This window comes from Poecile atricapillus, chromosome 3 (assembly GCF_030490865.1).
Source record: "Poecile atricapillus isolate bPoeAtr1 chromosome 3, bPoeAtr1.hap1, whole genome shotgun sequence".
Taxonomy (NCBI): domain Eukaryota; kingdom Metazoa; phylum Chordata; class Aves; order Passeriformes; family Paridae; genus Poecile; species Poecile atricapillus.
The window spans coordinates 92746363-92767881 of record NC_081251.1 but is presented as its reverse complement, the minus strand read 5'-3'; the positions used below and the strand labels follow the sequence as shown (position 1 = coordinate 92767881).

The window sequence follows — 21519 nt, the reverse complement described above, 5'->3', positions numbered from 1 at the left end:
CAGTCAGGAGGTTGCTACCTATGATCTTGTGTGTAAAGTTCTGTCTCAGAAGCAAATGGGTTTTCATACAGGGATTTGCAAACTGTAAAAGACAGGATAAAGGTCAAGTTTTTTAGGCACCTTAGTGTCTCCTAGTAAAGCATGAAGTGGAGATACTGTATAAAGAAAATACCTCTAGTAGGGATTGCGACAGGATTAGCATTTGTCTGTATTTCATAGTGAAAAGCAGGCTGAGAGTGTTTGCACATTATTGAAGTTATTCTAAACAGGGCAAATCTTTTCAATATAAAAAGACTGTGATAGTGCTTCTTCATCTCTGCAGACAGCTAAGAATAACTACACAAAGGAGAAATTACCAGGTCCAAAGATAGTGTTGAGGATTAGAAATGTGAAAGGGCTTGGTAAGGGATCATGTCCCAGCAGCTACAGGGCTTGTAGGGATCATAGTGTGAGAATGAGTTTAGGGGTTTAATTTCTTTTCTTTCTGTCTTTCTTTTATTTTTAAATAGATGGCTTGGTAAGAAGAATTTCTTTGGTGGGAAATCATTTGCATTTGGCAGCTCTGCACTCTTGTTGCCACATGCCTCTGCTGTAGATGCATGATTGATGGTGTTAACATTCACAAAAAATTCCAAAAACAAAGATTACCTGGACACTGAAGAAAAGGAAAGCATAAAGCAGTCTGGTACTTGTGGCTGCCAGCAAGATAGATTGGCTCACAGCTGGTGCCTGGTAAAGCTATTAAAATCTTCCAGGGTGTCAAAATGTGTGTAACAGGAGAATTCATCCCTCAGGCTCTGGGTGTGCAGGCAAGTTTGTGGCACCAGTGAAATATCTCAGACTAATCATTTCACTGGAGTTTGAGCTTGTGCCTGAAAAAGTACATATGATGTTGGCCTGTAGAGAAACAAAGAGTTCATGTCCTTTTTCTGGACTCAGAAATAATGAGGAGACTTGACGAAGATTAAACCTTTGGAGAAATGTTTCCTATTCTTGGGCAGGAATTAATGTTAAATAACTCATATGCAAATTCAACAAGTGAAATTAGAATAGTGGATGGCAGTTTGCAGAGGGGGTTTCCCATGACAATGAAGAGTGGCAAACTGAGAGGCATTGTATTTTACTTAAAGCAGTGAACTTGGGGACCTGCAAAAGCAGGTATGTACTGGAAATGCAGTTGGTAGGGGTTTTTTTACTTGTTTTTTACTTTCCTTTGTGCAGTGGGCTTTTATAAGAGGAGCCCATTGAGTTTTCCTTCTTCTCCTGCTCCCTCCTCTTGTATGAAATAGCATGTCTCATCAAATTTCTTCTCATTGCACTTGTGTAAGTACTTCAGATGTCATTTTTACCTTATCTCAACAATGGTTTCATTTCACCAACATTGTCATTTTGTTTTATGTTAACAAAAATTGACTCCAGGTGTTCAGCAAGCTTCATTAATGAAAGCATGAGACAGATTTTTGTGTTTTTTAGTCTTTACACTATTCAATAAGCAGAATTGTTCTGATAACTGAGTACATCTTTATGTTGTCTATCAGTAAATGTTAAAGAAACAGACAATAGAAGTTTAAATAGGAAAATGCTTATGGTAGTGGTGCGATATAGGTTCTTATCCAAAATATTAAAACTAAGCTGGCAAGCTTGTATGTGGGTCATTTTACTCATGGGAAAAGTCCTATTGAAGTCTGCAGGCTGCATGCTCACATAACAAGTAATGGTACTCTTGAGGTCTTAATGCATTTCCCAGGTACTGGTTTTAGTGCCATCTGTTCTTTCTGCATTTCTTCCCATTTTTTCCTATCTTCTGCTATGACTTACTGAATATTTTCTTTTTCTTCTGTTACACTTCCTGTTCTTGATGTTTTTCGTATATTTTCCTTTATTTAAAGAATTTGGATCTAGAGGGCATTAATGAGCTAAGGGTCACTAGCCAGCTAAACCAAGTTTAGGAAGGAGAAGTGAAGAACAAGGCTCAGAGGTTTTTTTAAAGTTCTGTAACCTAATCTTGGTCATTGTAGAGGAATATTTTCAGTTGTGGTGGTAAGTATTCTTTTTCCATATGCTTACAGTTTTGGGTATGTTTTGTGCATCTGTGTTCTTCTTTTAGAACAGTGTGAGCAAATTTTCTTGAGTGGTACTCTGCTATTCTCCATGATGTTTGTCAAACTAAGAAGTGTAATGCTGAAAGAGTTCAATGTTGTCACTAGCTTTTTCAAATGAAAACTCTTATTTATTTGAGTAGCTTTTTCATCAGTTGTTTGCCAGAGTATATCAAATTGTTTCAATTTACGTAGTTAAAGTTTTATTTCCTCTGCTTAAAATTAGCCCATTTCACAATTGGTTGAGCATGTAGATGGTGCCTCTGGGAAAGTATATAAAATAATATAGAAGGGAGAAGGAAAAGGGCTGTGTGATTTGAATAAGCAATTGGACAAACAAGTCTTCAGTTTCCTGTACTATGTTTTAAAATGCCTGCCATGGTTCCCCTAACACCTGAAAAATTAGTTTTATATCCCTATGAGGAACATTTAAAGTTAGAAATATATGGATAAAGTCATTATTTATAAAAATCTTGTTGGAAATCTAAAAATAAATATTTAATTACTCTTAACGTCTAAGTTAGTTTATGTACCTACTTATGTACCTACTAGGACAGATGCCCTTGGACCTCAAGTTGTTTATGCATTAGCTATACACTCTCAAACTGTTGCTTATTAACATGCCTCTATTTGGCTAGTTCTTTTCCTTTTACTAGGAAATGACAAATAATGTATATTTAATAGCTGCCAGTTGAAATTTGTGAAATTTGGCTTCCATTGGAAAATATTAAAATAATGGTTTTTTTTCAGATAGTTGTAATTACTATAAGAATCATAAAGTTTGTTGAAACTTAGTTGTCTTAAAATTTGATTATTAAACAAGAAGCATAACCCATAGCTAGTGAACTGAACTATTTATCCTGATTTGTTTGGTTCATTATTTGAGACCTGAACTGTCTTTGTGTGATAGAAGAAGAGGACACTTTTTAAACTTAAGAAGTTTTAATCAAAATTTCACTCTTAGTATGTAAGTAAAGTAGTTGAATAAAATAGAATGCTGAAGAAAATATTTCCCTACCCTTCAGAATACAGTACTCTCTTGGAAAAGAGTTTTTGTGCTCCCAGGCTGTTATTTTGCCAGCATCTTCCATGGGCTGAGGGACTTGACATCCTTTGAAAGTCTGGAAGCAGAGCCATGACTAAAGTTAGCTGCTTTTATACAATTCATTGCAACACCTTAAACTAAGTCTAAGATTTGTCATAATTTCTATTGATTTTGATGTTGTTCTATTAGGAAGGAAGTGCAGATAAAATCTTATGTTCTGCTATACTTATAACTATTTCTGGCTGGCTTTCCACAGCTTACTCTGTGGGCTCTCTGGTGAGTTACACACACTGTGCACTTCTTTAGTAAGAGTGCTAAATTGGTTTTCTGTCATTCCAGGCAGAAAACCCCATGGCATTTAATATGCTTATAATCTTGAATCACATTTCTCTGAAAGTCAAGTAGTTCAAGGTTGTTGAAGGATTTGGTTATTGTAAGCCTTAATGGGAAAAAAAGAGAAAAATCTACATTTAAGAGATTGACTTCTTAATTTTTGTAAGGTGTTATTTCTTGAGCTTTTTCTTTTAAATCCACTTCAATTAAGTGCCCAGAAAAGTAACTTTAATGTAGCTGCAGCTACTTATTTTAAATTAAAATTACCTGAAGAAGAGAAACAAGTGTTTGGTTTTTTCCCTGTAAAAAAAGGCTGTTTACCTGTCAGAATATTAGTAAATACAAAGATATTTAGGAAATTGTTTCAGTAAATATATTTGATAACAGAATAAACTACATTTTAATGTAAAACATTCTAAGTTTTGGGTTTGGGAAGAAAAGTGAGTTACTAATTGATTCTCAGCTCTAGTACCTTGTAAGTATGTTTGGAGGGAAAAGCTCTCATGTTATCACAAGACACACATTTTCAAACTTACCACTCTCTCTAACAGCTTGGCTTCATTTTTTCCCCGGTTAGCTAATCAAAGCTGATAAAGAATTTGAAATAGATTTCTGGTTTATTGTGGTCTGTTTTTTCTAATCCTACTTATCTTTCATTCACACATTTGTGTACTTGACAGATGTTAATAAAATGTTTCTTTTGAACCCTACAGATACTTTTCTGTGAAAATTATCAGAACAGAGATGAATCTGTTCCATAAAATACATTTTTACCACTTTGATCTCTGACAGTTTGGCTTTAATCCTGGTCACCATGCACTGCCTTTCATTCTACATTCAGTTTATGTCTGGCTTTTGTTCCAAACTAGCAGATAAAGCTAAGTGCTATTCAGTCCAAAAAATTTCAGACTGTTTATGCTAGGAGGTGGCATGTGACATGATATTGGCAGAGATGTGCAGCGCAGTGCTAGGACAACCAATTGTTTTAGTGTATTGATCTGGAATTCGTGTTCTCCTGTGCCACTTCATTATTTCCAGGTCTCTGAAGCAAAAGCACTTGACTACTATGAAGGACTATCTCTGCAGCAAAGAAAGTTATTGTGTTGTTAATTTTTGACATCTTTTGACTGCAGAGATATCCTGTGTTTTGGAGTGGTGGGTCAGCTTCCTTGCACTTCTGACCCAGCTGGGAAGATCCCCCTGGTGTGTCTCTGTCAATAGCCAGGCTTCACTGCCTGGGATGTGCACAGAACTTCAACTCACCTTTCCTTTTCATGGTTTAAAATATAAATGCATTTTCTTTACATATAATTGCAGATGATTAATTGTATTTTTTTCTTCCCTTTAAAAGCAGGTATTCTAAAGTCACTTTTGACTATCTAATTAACATGCAGTATATAGAGAATTTGGAAGGTGTCTTGTTTCTTATGGGTGTTGAGTGTGGGGTTTGGGGATTTTTGTTTGTTGGGGGGGTTTTGCTGCTTTTTTTCTTTTTTACATTTTATTGCACATTGAGTGTGTCACGCTGACCAAGATTTTGTTTTTGAGTGTAAGAAAGCCTGATATATTTTTTGACACTTGAAAAAGAAAATTATCACTGCAGTTTTTAATCTGGGTTATGTTTAACTGTTAGTCATTTTGCAAAAATAGTTTTTACTTCAATTCAAAAATTTTAATTTGAAATGGGATTTTGCATGTCACTTGTTGACATTAGGAAGTACTTTGCCAATCTACCATCAATACCCACCTTACTGGAAAACAATCCCAAAGCTGCTGTCTGGATCTCTTTTTTATTGTTATTGTATTCATCATTACATGGAGCAGTGCACATTCCTGTCATGAGTATACGCTGATGTAGAGTTTTATTTGTAATCAGTTTTGTCCCTGGACATAAGCAGGAAGTAACACTTTCCATACCTAGTAGGGGGAAATATTCTAGATGTAGTCAGTAAACAAAATAGCGTGCTGCTTGCACACTGACAGTGTGTTCCCCATCTTAGTAAGTTCCTGTGCCTGTTCTGTAGCAGTGTTGTCCTTTATGCATCCTACTGAATGCCTTACCCACCACGCTGGGAATTACTGCTGTTACGTCTCCTGATTCACATTTCTGCAAAGCCATGCTAGAGCTGGTTGGAGAGACATTAATCTATTTCAATGAGCAGACAGAGATGTTAAGGTCATATACAGTTCAAGAGTGAATCATGGGCCTTGATATTATGCATCTCCACAAAGAAGATGACTTTGTCACTGAAAATAAAAGAAGCTAATTTATAGGCTTCTATAGTAAATGTGCTTTCTAAGCTCAGGAGCTTTTGTTCCTGTATCTGAGTTACATGGGGTAAAAAAATCTCTTGAGCTTTTGAGCAGTATATTAAAACAAATTCAAGAACAAATTTTTATTCTAAATGTTTATGTTGCAAATAAAACAGTCTCTAAAAACTACCAGTTAGAAAGAGCCATGCCGAATTGATTTATATGGAATTTAGGAAGAACAATGACCTTTGAAACATTTTTTGATTTTAAGTGTGTCTTTACTTTTTTTCACATTTCCTTTATTCTCATTTCTGCCTGGGATATTCCACATGCTCCTTTTGGCTTTCCTGATCTGAATTTCAGATGTGACAGCACACTGCTTGGTGCATTTGAAGTAGTGTTTGGTTTGTGTAGGCCAGCCCATTTCTGCATTCATCCAAATAGTTCTGACATCTAATATTCCCTTGATGGGTATCTCTTGTATATAATGTGGTAGTTTAAAATAAGAATCAATTTGCCTCTCAACCTGCTTGAAAGAGCTGTGCTGTGACACATGGCTGGTAGTGTTCAAATGAGGCATCTGTGTGAGTTTGTCCACTGTTCACAGAGCTGTCGATTTTCCCCAGCTGCTGTTTTACTCCTCACTTTTATCTTCAATGTGTGGCCTCATGCCTTATCTATCTCACACTATTCAAAGCCTGCCACGAACACAGACCTGTTATTTTCTGTCGGTTGTGTTCTCCGTGTTTGTTGCTGAAGTCAGAGTGACTGGCCATCACAACCCTATGAGATGCAATAGAAATTTGCTGTCTGTGAAATGGGTATGTGACACAGAGGGGCTCAAAAGTTTCCGCTGATTTTTGGATGCTTAATGTGAGATTAACTCGGTGATCTTTCTCAGGGCACATTATACTTCAGAAGGGAAAAGTACAAGTGCCAGGAGGAAGGGGAAAAATTCTCCTCTGATTAAGACATTGCAAATAAAACAGGCATAAAAAAAAGAAAGGCAGTTAGTGGGAAAGGATGAAATATCAAGTTCAAGCAAAATGCCTTGTATTTCACTGGCATTTTGTGGAAGAGGCAGGTCTGGGAGCTAATTGCCAGGCTAGCATTCAGGTCTGAAAATAGAAGAGCCTGTGCCCCCCCTTGTCTTCCTTGCAATCCCCTCCCACATTCACTGCATAGTTTTAAAATTCTGCAATGAGTGAAGTGGGCATCTGACAGACAGCAGCCTTCTTCACATATACCCTCTTGATTCATCCCTGGAGAGAGTCTGTAATGTTCACTGGATATGGCAGATGTTTCACAGAGTGAGCAGTATCAGAAACTTAATAGCTATACCATACGGCATATACTGAAAGGTATTTAGAGATGGAAGGGGCAGCTGAAATGAAACTGAAAATCTTGTGGGTTTTTTGTTTGTTTTTTGTTTTATCCTTAGAATCACAACACTTAAATAACTTGACAATTCTTTCATGAAATCATAGCAGTAGAGAAATTGACCTCTATCACAGCATGCTCTTGCCTGCCTTAGTGTCGCAGGATTTCCAGGTCCAGCTGCTTAGGTTAAGGTTTCATGAATATATGTCACTGGATGTTTGTCCTGAATGCTGAGGCTGCTGCTGTGTGATACCAGGTCCACAACTGAGAGCTTTTTGTTGTTCATGTGGACCTTTGGATATAGCTATAAAACTTTACATTCTTCGATATTGCTTTTTTCTAGGTCAGCCAAGTCTCCGAGAAGCTATCTCGATGTCATGTATAACTAATGGGAGTACAGGAAGCAGGAAAACAAGCCACAGTTCATCTGTTTCTGTTGCCAGAAAAGAAACACTTTCATCTGCTGCAAAAAGGTACCAAATTGCTATTAAAATTCAAATTTTTTATATATTAAAAAACCACAAAACCACACAGAGCAAGAGTTTGATTTTTGTCTCTGCACAGCACTCAGCAGAGCTGCCTGAAGTCCAGTAAGGCACAAATAAACTTTGGAGAGTTACCATGTTGTTGGGCTGTATACAGAACACTTCTAAAAAGAGTTCAAAAATCGGGAGAGTATTTCTGTGGTGTATAGTGTCCAAAATGATTTCTCACTAAGGGAATAAGAAAATGTATTTCCAGTGCAAATGGAAAACTTTTCCTTTTGGTATTCATATGCTCTTTTTTTGTTGTTTTTTTTTTTTGTCCCCCCCTCCTTCCTTCCGTCAAGGAAATTAAAGGGCAAAACTGACTTCATTGTCTGGAGCCTAAAAAGTAGGCAATAGCAAAATAACTATGAGACAATAGTAAATTGCCTAAGTTAAAGGTTTACATTTTTGGGTAGAAAATCTAACCCAGAATATGGTTACTTAGTCCTTATGAAAAATATCTGTATGAGATCTCAAATGTGAGGAAATAATATTGCTTGAGTAATTTGGAAGTTAAATGAGCTAGGAACCAAACAGTAGTGGTTTTCCTTCATGTAATACTTCCAGCTTCATACAGTAAACAAAGTGTTTGCTTAACTGTTTTTTTTTCTGTGGGTCTGTTAGACAGTGATTGCATGGGCTCTTCAGCAGTAGGTTTTGTACCTATTCTTGTTTGTTGTGAAGAACAAGCTGCCAGATTTAGCCACAGGGCAGAGAATACTCTAATGTGTAACTCTGGTAAGTTATGTGAACAAATTCTTGGCTGCTGTAGAGTACTCTGGTAGCTCCAGTGGCTGGTTTATCTTCCAGTGTGGATGTAAATACTGTGCTGTACAGCAAGACAGGGAAATTATATACTTCAGGGAATAAAAATGCTGCAAGCAAATATAAACTGTACGAGAACAAATCAGAAGAAGATTTAGTGCCCTTCGGAATTTGGAAAGTGAGGGTAGTGCCCCGCTCTTCTCCGCTGTGCAGCATTGCATATCTTTCTTTTTTGTTAAATTCTTACATTTACTTTTCAACAATAGATCAGACAGTGATCAGTGTGCGCCTCTATCTGCTAGTGCGACATGCACAGGGACAAAAGACATTCCTGCAGGAAGGTATTTCTTAGTTAGCACTTTTCCATTAATCTTACCGCTGTGGCTCTTGGCACTTTGATGAGAGCCAGTCCGATTCCCATGGTGTTGAGCTTGCATTTGTGCTGAATCACCTGCTTGATGCATTGGCTGCTCAACACTTGACTACATAAGAGCAGAGTGGAGTGGCCGGCATCCCTTTCATCTGAGTTAAGGTCTTTAAAAGGAGACCTGGATAAGCCAAAAGAGAAAACCTTCATATGCAGAGGGCAGCTCTCCCTGAGCTCCTGGATAACTGTCCAGGGCAGGTATTGGCAGTTCCAGTGCAGCTGAAGACACGTGACTCCCTTTGTCAAGACGTGTTTTAGAAAGGCCTAGGAAGGTTCTGTTTCCAGGAGTTCCTTTCACTGTCATTTCTTTATTACTTTAATTTATTTGGTACTTGGAAGAAACAAATTTGCTCTTTTGTATAATCACCAGCTCGAGAAAGGGGAAAGGAAAAGCAAGTAAATGTCAATAGTAGTCCTATTTCCTTACAAAGGTAGAGTAAACATGTTTATTTTTAACACTTGTGTTCAAAAGGAGGGAAGGCCAAAGGAGACAGGCATGTTTCACCCCAGCTTATCCAGGCCTTTCTTCAGGCTGAAGCTTGAACTGGTGCAGTAGGTGAACACAGTCATCTCTTGGCATAGAATTAACCTTCAGGTTCTAAACAGACCCCATAGCCTGCCTAGAGCTTTTCATGTTATAACTGTGCAGCCATACATCTAGCCAAAATAACAGAAGGCCTACTCGTGTCCAAACTGTTACTGGTGAGGAAGTTTAGTGTGTGAATTTCTTCTATGAATGAGCAGTTTCATTTCCTGGACTGTTTATTCCTGTTCTGCAAACCTGAACATTGAGATCATGGATATAATCAGCTGCCTTCATAGCTCCACAGCAGCAGGATGTCTCATTTCAACAGTGGCATTCTAAAATACCAGAAATCACTAAAATCAGAGCCCAGGAATGTTCCCTGAACAACAGGTAGATGATGTCCCATTAACAGAGATGTGTTGAGAAAACTTCATCCCTATAGTTTGGACTGGAAACAAGTTTATACTTTGTACAAACAAAAGCCAAACAAACAATGACTGCCAGAGACCTGTTTGATCATTTTCCTTAAGACTAAACATTCTTCTGAAAACAGCATCTGATAACAATAGCCTTGATGTTTCAGAGTGACTACCATCCACAGTAGATACCAGTGCATTGTGGTCAAAAGGATGAAACATTGTACTAAGTGAAATTGAGAGAAGCTGCAAAATTAGGACAGATAGTAATAATTCTCAACTACTCACTTGTAGACTGAAGAAGTGTCTCATCAAATTGGGTTTTGGAAAGAAGTTTAGGATGCATTAAGTGACTGCTTCCCAGAACAACTAGTCTTTAGAAACCCACAGGAAAAATTCTGGTTTTGAATTGGTTTCAGCAGTTACACAAGACCTACTAGCAGACGTATTAGTGGGAGAGCCATTCTGTACTAGCCAGTCATAATACAATTAAGCTGAAGATTTTAGCAGAAGTGAGCAAACCAAATAAATTCAGAACAAAGATATTCAGTACTCAGACTGCCACATATCTACATGATTTCCTTCCAAGTTAAAATGGCAGTCAAAAGCGAAGCCTGCTTGCAACCTGGTGATAGATGAAAACACTTTGTTGGAATCCAAGTGTGCCTTGTGCTACAGTCCAGAGTGAAACCAGAGTGATTCAGCAATTCTCATGGCCCAACAAAAAACTTAAGGAGCAAAGCTTATGGCAAAGAAGTGAAATGGATAATCTGCAGTGACAAGCTCAATGAAGAGATTACCACACTGAAGATGTGGTTTCTAGGGAAGGATCAGATAAGATGAGTTTGGGTAGGAACACAAAATATGGGACTGAACTGATAGGTTAGATGATATGCTGCTTTCAGCAAGTAGCATTCACCTGAGCCTGCTGGGGGAGCGCAGAGGTGAAATGCTGATGTGTCATGGTTAAATTGGACATTAAAAGTGTGAGTGTACCTGTCATAGTAGGAATAGAGAGGACTTCTGTTTTCTTCAGTGAAAAGAGATTCCAGTAATTTATTTCACTGTACTACATTTCTTGCAACAGATAGCAAAAAGATTAAGTGTAGTGTGCTTTGTATCCAGTAATGCAAGCTAAGTCTTCTGATTAAAAAATAGTAATAAATTTCTGTGCCACCAGTTAATTAAGGACTTTCGGCTATAAATTATTAATCAAAACCCCACAGTTCTCCAAGCTTTGTTCTCTATGATCACATATATGCCCTCAAGAAATGTGAAATTCTTTGTTTTGTTTTCATCTGGTTTATTTGAAAAAAAAAAAAAAAGCTGCTCTGATGGATTATATTGACATTTTAAACCAGTTAGTATGTTTTACAGTAGAAATCCTGAGTGATGCTTACAGATATGTCTGGGTTTCATATTCATGTTTTGACCTGTTTTTCAATGCTTCTTTTCTCTGAAAGCAGTTGGAAAAGTTGAACTCCTGTAAGTCTTCGGGGCTTTGTCTCAGTGGTAGATGATACACTTTAACTGAAATAAAAAAAGAAGCAAAAAGTGGTTCTTAAGAATGATATGTTAAAATTGGGTGCCCATTTTTTATTAATTTATTTTGAATGTTGCTTTTCTGTTTTCTTTATGTTTTGAGAAAAGGTAAATGAAAATACAAATAATTATGGTAATGCAAGAATTCAAGATAGGGGGAAATTGTTGTGAGGGAAAAAAATTGGATTCTCGTGTTCATAAAGATACTGTTTCTTTTTTACTTTGCAGGTTACTTTGACCCTAAGAGAAAAATCTTTCTGCTATGTTTTTAGCTGGTGTTTGTATCTTGCATTATTTCTTCACTGAGAAGTCTATCTTGGAAGATTTAATTTTTTTTCCTTAAGAAAGAAATAGGCCATGTACTCAAGAGTACTCTTCTCTTTCAGGTCCCAGTATTGTCTGTGTGATTCAGTATATTACAAAGTATGTAACTTCATAGAAGAGCCTTTTAATTAATCTTTCTGTTTACCTAGCAAACCTTTGGTTTGGTTCTAATAGGTTTAAGGTTGGTAATGGCATGTATTTAAATCTGTTTCAAATATGAAACTAATAAATGCAGCACTATGAAAATAAAGATGTGTTCTTAGCTGTCATGGCTGAAGGCATTAAAGAAGTGGTGAGAAAATCTGATATTAGTTAGCAACACATCAAAACAGCCATGAGTTTTCAGAGATGATTTCCTTGGAACTCTGGTGCAGCCAAGGAGAGCCCAGGGACCAGCACCAGCATTTCAGGGCTTTGGTGGCAACTCTAAGATAGTAGCATGTATGTCCACAAATGCAGTTTCATGGTGGGCTTGCACTAATGGGAGACAGCACAAGTCACAGTCCTGCATTACTTGCACTGAGCCTTGGCTGGCAGCACGACAAGGTGGTGAAGCTCTGAACCAGAGGAAAGTTTCTTCCTGAGGGATGGCACTCTTGTAGAGCATCAATCTGTGTTAGCTTTGACCACTGTAGGAGAAACCATGAATGAAGGATACTCTCAAATCAAAGTTGCATTAATTTTAAAATCATAGTTAATGTAGTACAGCTGAAATGTGTAAATAATCATCCATGTTTTCCTGACTGTTTTTTATTGTTAGAGCTAGTGGATAAACATTATTTCAGCAAAATGCTAACATGAAGGGATTGAGTACATAATCAAAGTGTTCTTTTGGTGGTTGTTTGTAGTAAGTTGTTAAATGCCTCTCCCATCTTTTCACAGAGGACATTTTCTCCCACTTTTCTAATTTATTTGCTTGTTCTCTTTTTCCCTCCCTATGTTACACTTTATTTTACAGCGGTACAGAAAAAAAGAAGGAAAAACCTCCAGGACAAAAAGAAAAAAAAGAGGACTCTCATTCTAATGATCACAGTGCACAAACTCAAGCATCACCTTCTCCCCAGCCCTCTTCACAGACTCTCCAAACACACAGGCAAACTCCAGAAAGCAAGAGTTCTGCTCCAGCTAAAAGGTTTTCACACTACCACAGTACAGAACTAGAAAATGACTGTAATGATACTGAGTTCATATTTGACAACAAGTCATGTGAAATAGTTCTAATCTCATGATGAAGTTAAGGTTTGATACTTTTTCTGCTAGAGAAGATGCATTCAGTATGCATTGCAGCAGAACAAATACATAAAAATGCATGTTTTTCTTTGAATACATTTTTAAGATTACACATTTTTTTTGTTCTCAGATTAAAATCCTAATACCGTAGATTACCTCTAATCAGCCGTGATTGTAAAATATTTAATGATCACTCTGACTTGATTCTTCTCAAATACACTTCATAGATTTTGTCTGATATAGCTGAATTATGGAGTGTATTTTCCACATGGCCATTTATTAAGTCTCATAACAGTATTTTTTAAATACTAGTATCATTGCAACCCTTGGTTCAGAAACTTTTACTCTCAAATTGTTCTATAAAGTGACTGCAGTTTTGGTTTTGTTGGTGTTTTTTATTTCCCTTTTAAATTCCTGCTAGGTTGCAGGATGGTTTTATACCCAGATCATAGAACTACTTGACTTGAGTTAAAATGCAGAAATTTATTTAGAGTTGCCTTATAAGTTCCCACTCATTTTTGTGGGAATTAGGCACAGGGGGGAAAAAAAGGTATGTTTTAGAGATACTAGATTGCTTTTTGAAGTCAAGAAAATGGATTTTAAGATTTGGATGGTAGCTTCTGAATTTCAAAACTATGCAGATCACTTGGCATGTTTTTTTTTGTTGTTGTTGTTGTTTGGTTTTGGTTTTTTTTAATTAATTGTCACCTTACTGTTTTGGAAGGTGTAAATTTTTTTCTTTTTTTACTCTCTGGCACTTAGAGACTGAAACAAAATGAAAATGAAATTGATTACTCTGCAATTTACTGTGGTTCACAGGATTGTTGTCTTGCATTGCTTGAATTCACAGCTCTTATAAATATTTAAACTTCCACTTGACTGGTGCATGTTATAACACTCCATAAAGGCTCTGTCTCCATGTCTTGCACAAACCTGTGAGTTGTCTGAAGCTGAACTTGCGGCCTGTTGTTCTCTTGCCTGGTATCTCCCTGTAAAGACATCTGAAGTCTTGCTTACTAATCTTTTGCAGTGTGGGGAAAAAAATAAATGCCTTTTTTAGTCTTCTAAGGGTTTAACTTGATTTGATTAACTTGTTTGTCACAGGACCTTTGAGCCTCTTGAGGTGCTGTGGAAGGAGCTTGCCATTTCTAAGGTTGCATTTCAGGACTTAACTCCTGCAAAAAGCATTTCTGACGGGATGAAGTGGGATACTATTAGCAGGACATATGCAAACTCTAAATCAGCTGGTTGAAGGATAATTTGGGCTAGGTTGCTTTTTGAACATGTATTCCATGATTAAGGCATATGTGAAATTATTGAACTAGCGACTACAAAATTTGCAAGTTCCCATTAGTGTAAATTGTCTGCAATAAGTTTGTTGAAAAATTACATCATAAGTCATGGATTTAATTGTCTCTAGTATCAGGCCAAACCTAGCTTGTCTTACTCATGCAAGAGGTTTGCAAACATTTGTTTCAAAAAGATTAAAGCCATTAATGTGATTTAGTATGTGCTAACTGCAAAGCTTCCATATGAAACTCTAATCTGATAGAACTGTTCTGCCTCGGAAATCAATGCTAAAGCTAAAGCTGGGGAACAGTTAATCAGGGAAAAAAATTACATTGTTATCTACTTAATTGATTTTTAAATTTTTAAATTTTATTCTTTAAGGCTTTTATATATTTAGCCTCATTTTTTCCACTACTGTAATTTGTTAGTGATGTAGTAATGAAGTATAGAGTTATTTCGTTCAAGTCTTTATGTAAGAGCATTTGGAAATGGAAAAGAATAGATAAAATGTGGCATTGTCTTGCTCAATTGTTTTCATTCATCCAGTTAGAACTTTTTGACTAATCTTTTTTCCCTGTTTCATGCTGCAGCTTGAAGGAAGATCTAGCTCTGCTTTTGTCTCCTGCTGCTTGATCTGTCCATTTGCATACAAGTTCCAGTTATTGTTACATTATTATCTTGTAATTGTAAAATACTCTTTTGTTTCTTCTAGCATAAAGAAATCCTTGACTATTGAAAAAGCTCACAGTGCTTGGGAGAGTTCCGATGACAGTCGTAACAAGCTGATGAGAGTAGCATCAACATCTAAATTAATATCAAAAGTGGCAAAGAATGCTGACAAGTATGTATTGGTTTCGTACATAAAAGCAAGAGAACTTGAGAGTCTAAATATTATGAAATCACAGAATTCTAGTGAATTTACTTTGTTTTTACTGTGACTACTTACATAACCTGTCAGTTTGGTGCTCTAGGTGACCACGGAATTTTAAGATTATTATAAAGTAATTCTTGTGTAAATGTGTTTTAATATTGCCTGTTTGGATTAGCAGCATTATGACATTTTATGGCTTAATGCCAGTGATGTGAAACTTCCATTTTTTTTCCTAATCAAAGCTGATTTTAAAATGCAAGTGTATTTCCTTGAAGTCAGTTTCTGGATTTCACATAGGGTATGTTTCCAAAGTAGACTATAATAGTAGGAACGTACTTTTGTGATTTCAGATAGGTCTCTCAGTTTAACTGTTTAGCAGGTTCCTCATTGCAGGTTCTAGACTATAGGCAGGGATCTTTTCAGTGTCACCTTCAGCAGGTGATGTGCTGTAGCCAACCATTCCTCTTATGCTTTTCCTCAGCAGCAGATTTTCTTGGTTTGTGGTCTCCAGCCAAGGCCTCTGGGGGTGAACAGCACAGAGTAGTTACTCCTGCTCCTGTCAGCACAGGGGCAAGAGTTTGCTTCTTGCTGTAATCCCACATTGTTGACCCCTGTTGGGACCCACTCTTGTCCTCAGTACTCTGCCAGTTGGGTTTCCCAGTTTGTATTCACACACTTAATTTCTTTTTGGCTTTGTTGAAATTTTGCTGAAATAGTTGTGTTGATTCTTTGACTGACCCCTTTTCTGTTTGCCAATATCCCCCCAGTGTGCTGGCAGCTTCTTCCAGCTTGGTGTTTGCAGATTCCTAGATCTGCTCACTAATCTTCACTCAAATAGCCCTTAACTGTTGCAAGGCAGAACTACCTGAAAACCCATCCCATTCTGACAAATAAAGCACTTCAGACCTTTCAGATTGTTACAGAGTAATTGCCAGTTTTTATGATTATGTCTGTAGTGCCCCCCTTAGCTTGCATCTAAGACCTTCAAATACATAGTCAAGAGTGGTGTAAGTGCATTCCTTCTTCCCTGGGAATGGGAAGAACAAAAGCAAACTAATCTTGGGTGTGGATATCGGCACATTTAGTAAAGCTTTATCCTTAGCCTGAAGAGTTCTGCAGAGCAGTGGAGTGCTGTGTGTGAGGGGATTATGTGCTGCATATTTTGCAAGTATTTCCTTTCCTTTTATAATTGGTTTTCACTGTTGGAATTTAAAAGCCCTTTGGCAATTTAGATTATAGCATGACACTGCTGGATAATATTTTGGAATGACAAAACCCTCTGCCTTGATTTTTTTTTGCTATGCTGCTGAAATACCTTTCACAGTGTGATACATATTTTAAATTCGCTAAAAGTAAAAAATAAGTTTTACTTTTATTGACACATATATTGGTTCAGATATGGTCAAAATAGGTATTTTATTTCATTTTTCGATGATTCTGCTTATTTCAGAGACCTCAAATGTTTTCCTTCTATAGTATCTAATGTAGAAAAAAAGTCAGGTATCTAACAAAAGCATGGGCAAAAAAAGATTAGTTCTAATTATTGTTAGAGAAAGTTGTCTGTTCATAACTTGGAGCTATTATATCTTAACTATGTTTGGCAAAAGCAAAGCCTCAAACATGAACTGTAGACCATCACCTGATTGAAGAATGGATGTTGTATTGTTGTGTCCCTTGTTCTAAAGCTCAGATTTGTAACAGAGGCACTGTTTGCATACAAGGACACACATTAATAATAATTTCTTACTCACATTCTGTGTGCCACATTTCTATAAAAACTGGTTGGTACTGTGCAAAGATGTATTGTTATATTTAATTTATTATTCACAGTTTGAAACATTGGCCTCATCTGCTTGAAGCTACGAGAGTCTTGTGCAAGGGAATAGAATTCAGCCCCTAATGTGGGCCCCAGGACAGAAATGTTTTACATATGCTTTGCACTATCAGCCCAGGATATGAACTTTGTTTACGCAGCTCAGTCTTTAAGTCAGCGCTGAGCTGTAAATCAGCCTGATAAAGCCGTAAGAAGTAATAGGGTTCCCACGGCAGCCACAATTCAGTGGTTTTCAGGCAAGACTGGGTAGCCACTTTAGATTTTTCATCTGGCAGTTTGGTAAAGGGTGATTCCACCAACAGCCAGAGATTAATTTCCTCATGCGTATGCTTGACCCTTTGTCACTGTTACAAAAATTTGACCTCGATCCAGCTAAAAATACTGGATGCCACTCATACCTTTCTGCTGAATTTCAAATGAATTCAAGAGAGCGTTTTATGCAATACATTCTCCTATCAAGGAGTGTTATTCTATTAAGAAGTAGGTCTGATGCTGGAAATTAGTATTTCTTCCCTTCTCACAAAAAGAAAAAAAAAAAGATTACTGAGTTTTTTAATGAGTAACTCATTTCTGGCTCTGGTAAGGAGAGATGTCTCAACTACGGTCTGTTGAAGACTTTGTGTTGCACATCCAGTAATGCTGCAGGGATTGGTATAAATGAAAGTGCAACTTGCTTACATTTAATCCATGTGTCTAATGGAGTTAATTCCTAGAAAAATTTGTGCTGTTGTGTGCTGACAGCTTATTTTGACAGGTGTTAAATGCTTTGCATGCAGGCCTGAGGATGTTTGGCAGCTTAAAACATTTGGTTATTACAAGTTCTCACTCTCAAAATGGAATTTTCTGTGCACAAAGGAACATGCCCTCTATAATTTAGTTTTAAAAGCTTTTTGAATTTTGTAATTATCAGAATAATTCTTAGAAGCCCTTAACATAGGGCCAAACACTAAGTTACTTGAAAGATATAGTGAACTGCATAGAATAATATATGAATAAAAATGCACTACAATGATCAAGATTAACTATTGAGCATCGTATACTACAGTTACACTGTACACAGAATCTGATGGGATTGCCAAATGCAGTATTGGGTAAAAACTAGATGGTATTGCCTTGATAAGTATTTTGCATACTATTAATGATAATATTTTGAATTTTTCCACAGGCACAAAGATGTCATTGTCAGCCAAGGTAAATAAAAACATTGATTTTTAAATACTGGATGAAGCTGAAAATATTTGCTTTTGACTGAATAGTGTTTTTTGTAAATGAATACATTGGGACATATGCTTATGAAGCAGGGGTTTGGAGGTTATATGGCATTAATCAACTCCAAGAATTCATTTGGCAAAAAGTTACTCCAGACATGTATATGATTATTGAGGTTATGGAGAAATACCTCATCAGATTGGATCTTTAATAAGTACAGAAGTTTTTTTGGTAGGTGGGTGGTGGGAAGATTTGATTTACTTTTGTAAAATAAACTCCTTTTTAAAAATTATTTTCTCTATGTATGTGCATAGAGTGGTTATGAAAACAAAAATCTAAAGTTTTGATCAATGTGCCAGTCTTCATCCAAGCAGGTGTGAGACTTTAGAAGTAGTTATAAGATATTTTATTTCTGTCCCATAACTAGCAAAAATGTCAACTCGTGAAAAAAACAGCCAAGGTAAGAATTAAGCTATGCCCTTTGGTTGCTTTCTTCTAATTTAGCACTCTCACAAATCTTTTATTTGGCTTTTCACCATCGAAGAGTATCAGTGCATATTCTCTTAATATTTCAACTCTCTTCTTACGGAAATTTATATGCATATGAACATTGCAATCTATATGGGGGCTATTTGGGAATAGTTAAAATAAATTACGGCCCCCATAATTTCATCAGAGAGGCGTATATGTTCAAATAGAAGTCTTGCATCATTGCCTAAGATATCAGAATATTAAGAACTGCCAACTAAAAGATTTGTTTTATCTCAGCTTTCTGTCTTGCCAATATTACAACATATAAATGCTGATTAGACAGGAACAGAGACTGAAGGTTTTAACAGTCTCCTGAAATGAAAAATGAGTCTCCTCTGAAGTGTATGTCTTTGCACCAATGAATCTTGCCTTCTGTGGCTACCTGCTGCTGCTGGCTTGTTCAATCAGGAAAAAGAGCCATCTATCTGAACATGGTGGGATGTGACAACAAAAGAAGTCCACTTCTGGTGTTGCACAACTACTCTGCTTTTATGTCCTGCAAACTGTACTAAAGCATGCAGTTTCAAAATTAAAGCATGTAACCCAAGTGCATGCTGTACACAACAGATCTATGTACAGGGGTTTTGTCTTGTGCTTTTTGCTGCTAATTAAAAAATCTGTAGTCTTCAGATTCTGTGCTGTCAGCAAGTTTACATTATTCACAGTTTGATTGCTTTTGGTCTCCTTCAAAAAAGAAAAAAAACCTCTTATTTTTTAGAAGTTAATATATGAGTTGTTGGAGTGGAAGCAAAAATCAGCTTGGATCCAATTACTTTATCTTTTTCTAGTTCACAGAGAAATTACAGGTATAAAAATATTCTGAACTGATGCTTACCAAAAGCATCTTCAGAGACAGGATGTGTGAAAGAGAATGAGTGAGTATCAAGAACAAAGAAGAAATGTTTCAGTGCACCATGGTGCTTAACTTAACCAGCTGTGGAACAGTACATATGTGCAGCACTGGCTACTGTAAAAGGAAAGCTAATCAGTAGTGGCCAGATCAGCTGCAATTTAGCTTTGCAAGTTTTTGAATAAAACTATTATATTAAAAATACCTTTCCTAGTAAAAACAGCTTTTCACAAAACCAAGCCGTGTATAGCTAAAATACCTTCAGTGCTTCTACAGCTTTGCATGTTCTGACTAAAATGGACCACCCTCGAGTTCTCTCATTCTGGTAGCTGTAACTTCAGTGCCACGATGTGCTCCTTGCCATCTTCTGTGTTACTGTGCAGAAGATGTGATACATGGGCACCTTCCAAGTGTGTCATGCCATAGCCTGTCCTGAGCCTAACTGGAATCAAAGAGAAACATGATGCAGGTAACAGGGCCCCACACATATGGGAGGTGGAGGGAAAGTCTTGTCATAGAAAATGCATTTGCTCCATTTTAAACACATGGAGTGGCAAAATGTTATTCAGTCTCTAACATGGATGCAAATGCAATTAGAGGATTCAAATTATTTTTTATATTGTCATTGAATGTATTTTTTACAGGTTTTAGAGTGTGACTGTGTGTGTGAGACTGTTAGCTTTTATGTTGTGTTAACTGCCACAGAAAAACCCTGTGTGGGTTACCATTGTTGCAGCAGGTTTACCCATCCTTTCCAGTATAAGTTTAGCAATGCTTTGTCACTTCCCTATCAGGGCAGATGACTTTAGCCTGTTTTGTACTTGACAGTTGCCATATAAGTAAACCAATTTCCAGTTGGCACCTTGACCCAACTGGTCAGGAAGCTGAAGATTTGTACAGACAGTTAGCATAATGTTTCTAAGGTAAATCCTGTGGACTCAGACAGTGTTGTCTTGGATAGATAAGGTGGGATGAAGAGCTGCCCTTGCTCATGGTGTTTGTACAGAACCTTCCTTGTGGAATGCAAAGGCACAAGAAGTTACAGCTGCTTTAATGCTCCTTTGTATCCTGCCAGCCTTTGCCTCTAGGGGTAAGCAGTCTCTAGCATGGTGTTAATTAAATTACAGTGGATCCCCTGAGCTACTCATTTCACTGAGCTGTGTGTAAAACTGTGTATGCTCCCAGCACTCATCCCCCATAAGGATTGCGTCCATGTGCTTCCTAGACCTAGAAATTAACTGAGGAGACTCTTGGGGAAAACTGCTGGTGTGCAAACTGTCAAGCTTCAAAGCAAATCTATGGTAAAAATACGTTAGTGTCTTTATATACACATAAAATAAGTTTGGAATCACTGTGAAATTGCAGATTTTCATAGCAGAAGATGTTTGCATAATAATGGGATGGAAGATGACAATTTTGTGTAGCTTTGGAACCACCCGGAATCACTTTGTTTCCTTTTTTTGATTTAGCTACTAAAAAAACACCTTTGAAAATATTGGTATGGTATACTACCACAAAATATAGATTAATATGTTTTTGCATGCTTAGTTCTTGGAATCTAATTTTTCTAGCAGCAGAAGTTACTGCAATTATATCTGTCTTCTAATATTCTGTGTAGATTCATTGTGGTTTCTGTTGGTGTTGGAATTAGATATTAAAGTGAAAGACTTGGGGAGCAAGTGAGAGTCTTAGAGGAGCTTCAGCAGTGAAAAACATTAGCTGTGGTGTTGGAATTTGGCTTTGGTGAGTGTTGCATGTAAATGTCAGCAGGACATTAGGCAATTATCTTTTCCGAGCAGGAGCAGCAGCAGCATGGGGAACCACAGCCTGCAGCTGCCTTGTGAGCAACTACTTGATTTTCTTCTGTTTATCTCCATGCCTAAGCCACAAGTGTTGCTGTGTCATTTAGTACCTTCTCAGTACCAGTTTTGTTCCCTCAGTGCTTTTATCTCTCCCACTCGGGTTGAATTGCATATACTTCCCGTAAGGTTAGTCCCGAGCTTTATGCTTCTGGGTATGTGCTGCAGCAGAGGTCATAGGGTCAGTGTGTTTGTTTGTCCTTGTAAA

At 37.1% G+C, this 21519-nt stretch overlaps 1 protein-coding gene across 3 annotated transcripts in view; it reads left to right on the top strand.

The window, feature by feature from the left end:
• EML4 (EMAP like 4) overlaps window positions 1–21519 on the top strand; it is a 147318-nt gene that overhangs the window by 82002 nt on the left and 43797 nt on the right. For 2 of the 3 annotated variants that reach the window (XM_058835140.1, XM_058835139.1), the window contains exons 3-7: window positions 7454–7583; window positions 12596–12769; window positions 14870–14998; window positions 18028–18053; window positions 18499–18531. In XM_058835140.1, the coding sequence (XP_058691123.1) occupies window positions 7454–7583; window positions 12596–12769; window positions 14870–14998; window positions 18028–18053; window positions 18499–18531 (492 nt within the window). The remainder of the gene's footprint in view (window positions 1–7453; window positions 7584–12595; window positions 12770–14869; window positions 14999–18027; window positions 18054–18498; window positions 18532–21519) is intronic. The other variant, XM_058835142.1, reaches the window with a different exon arrangement.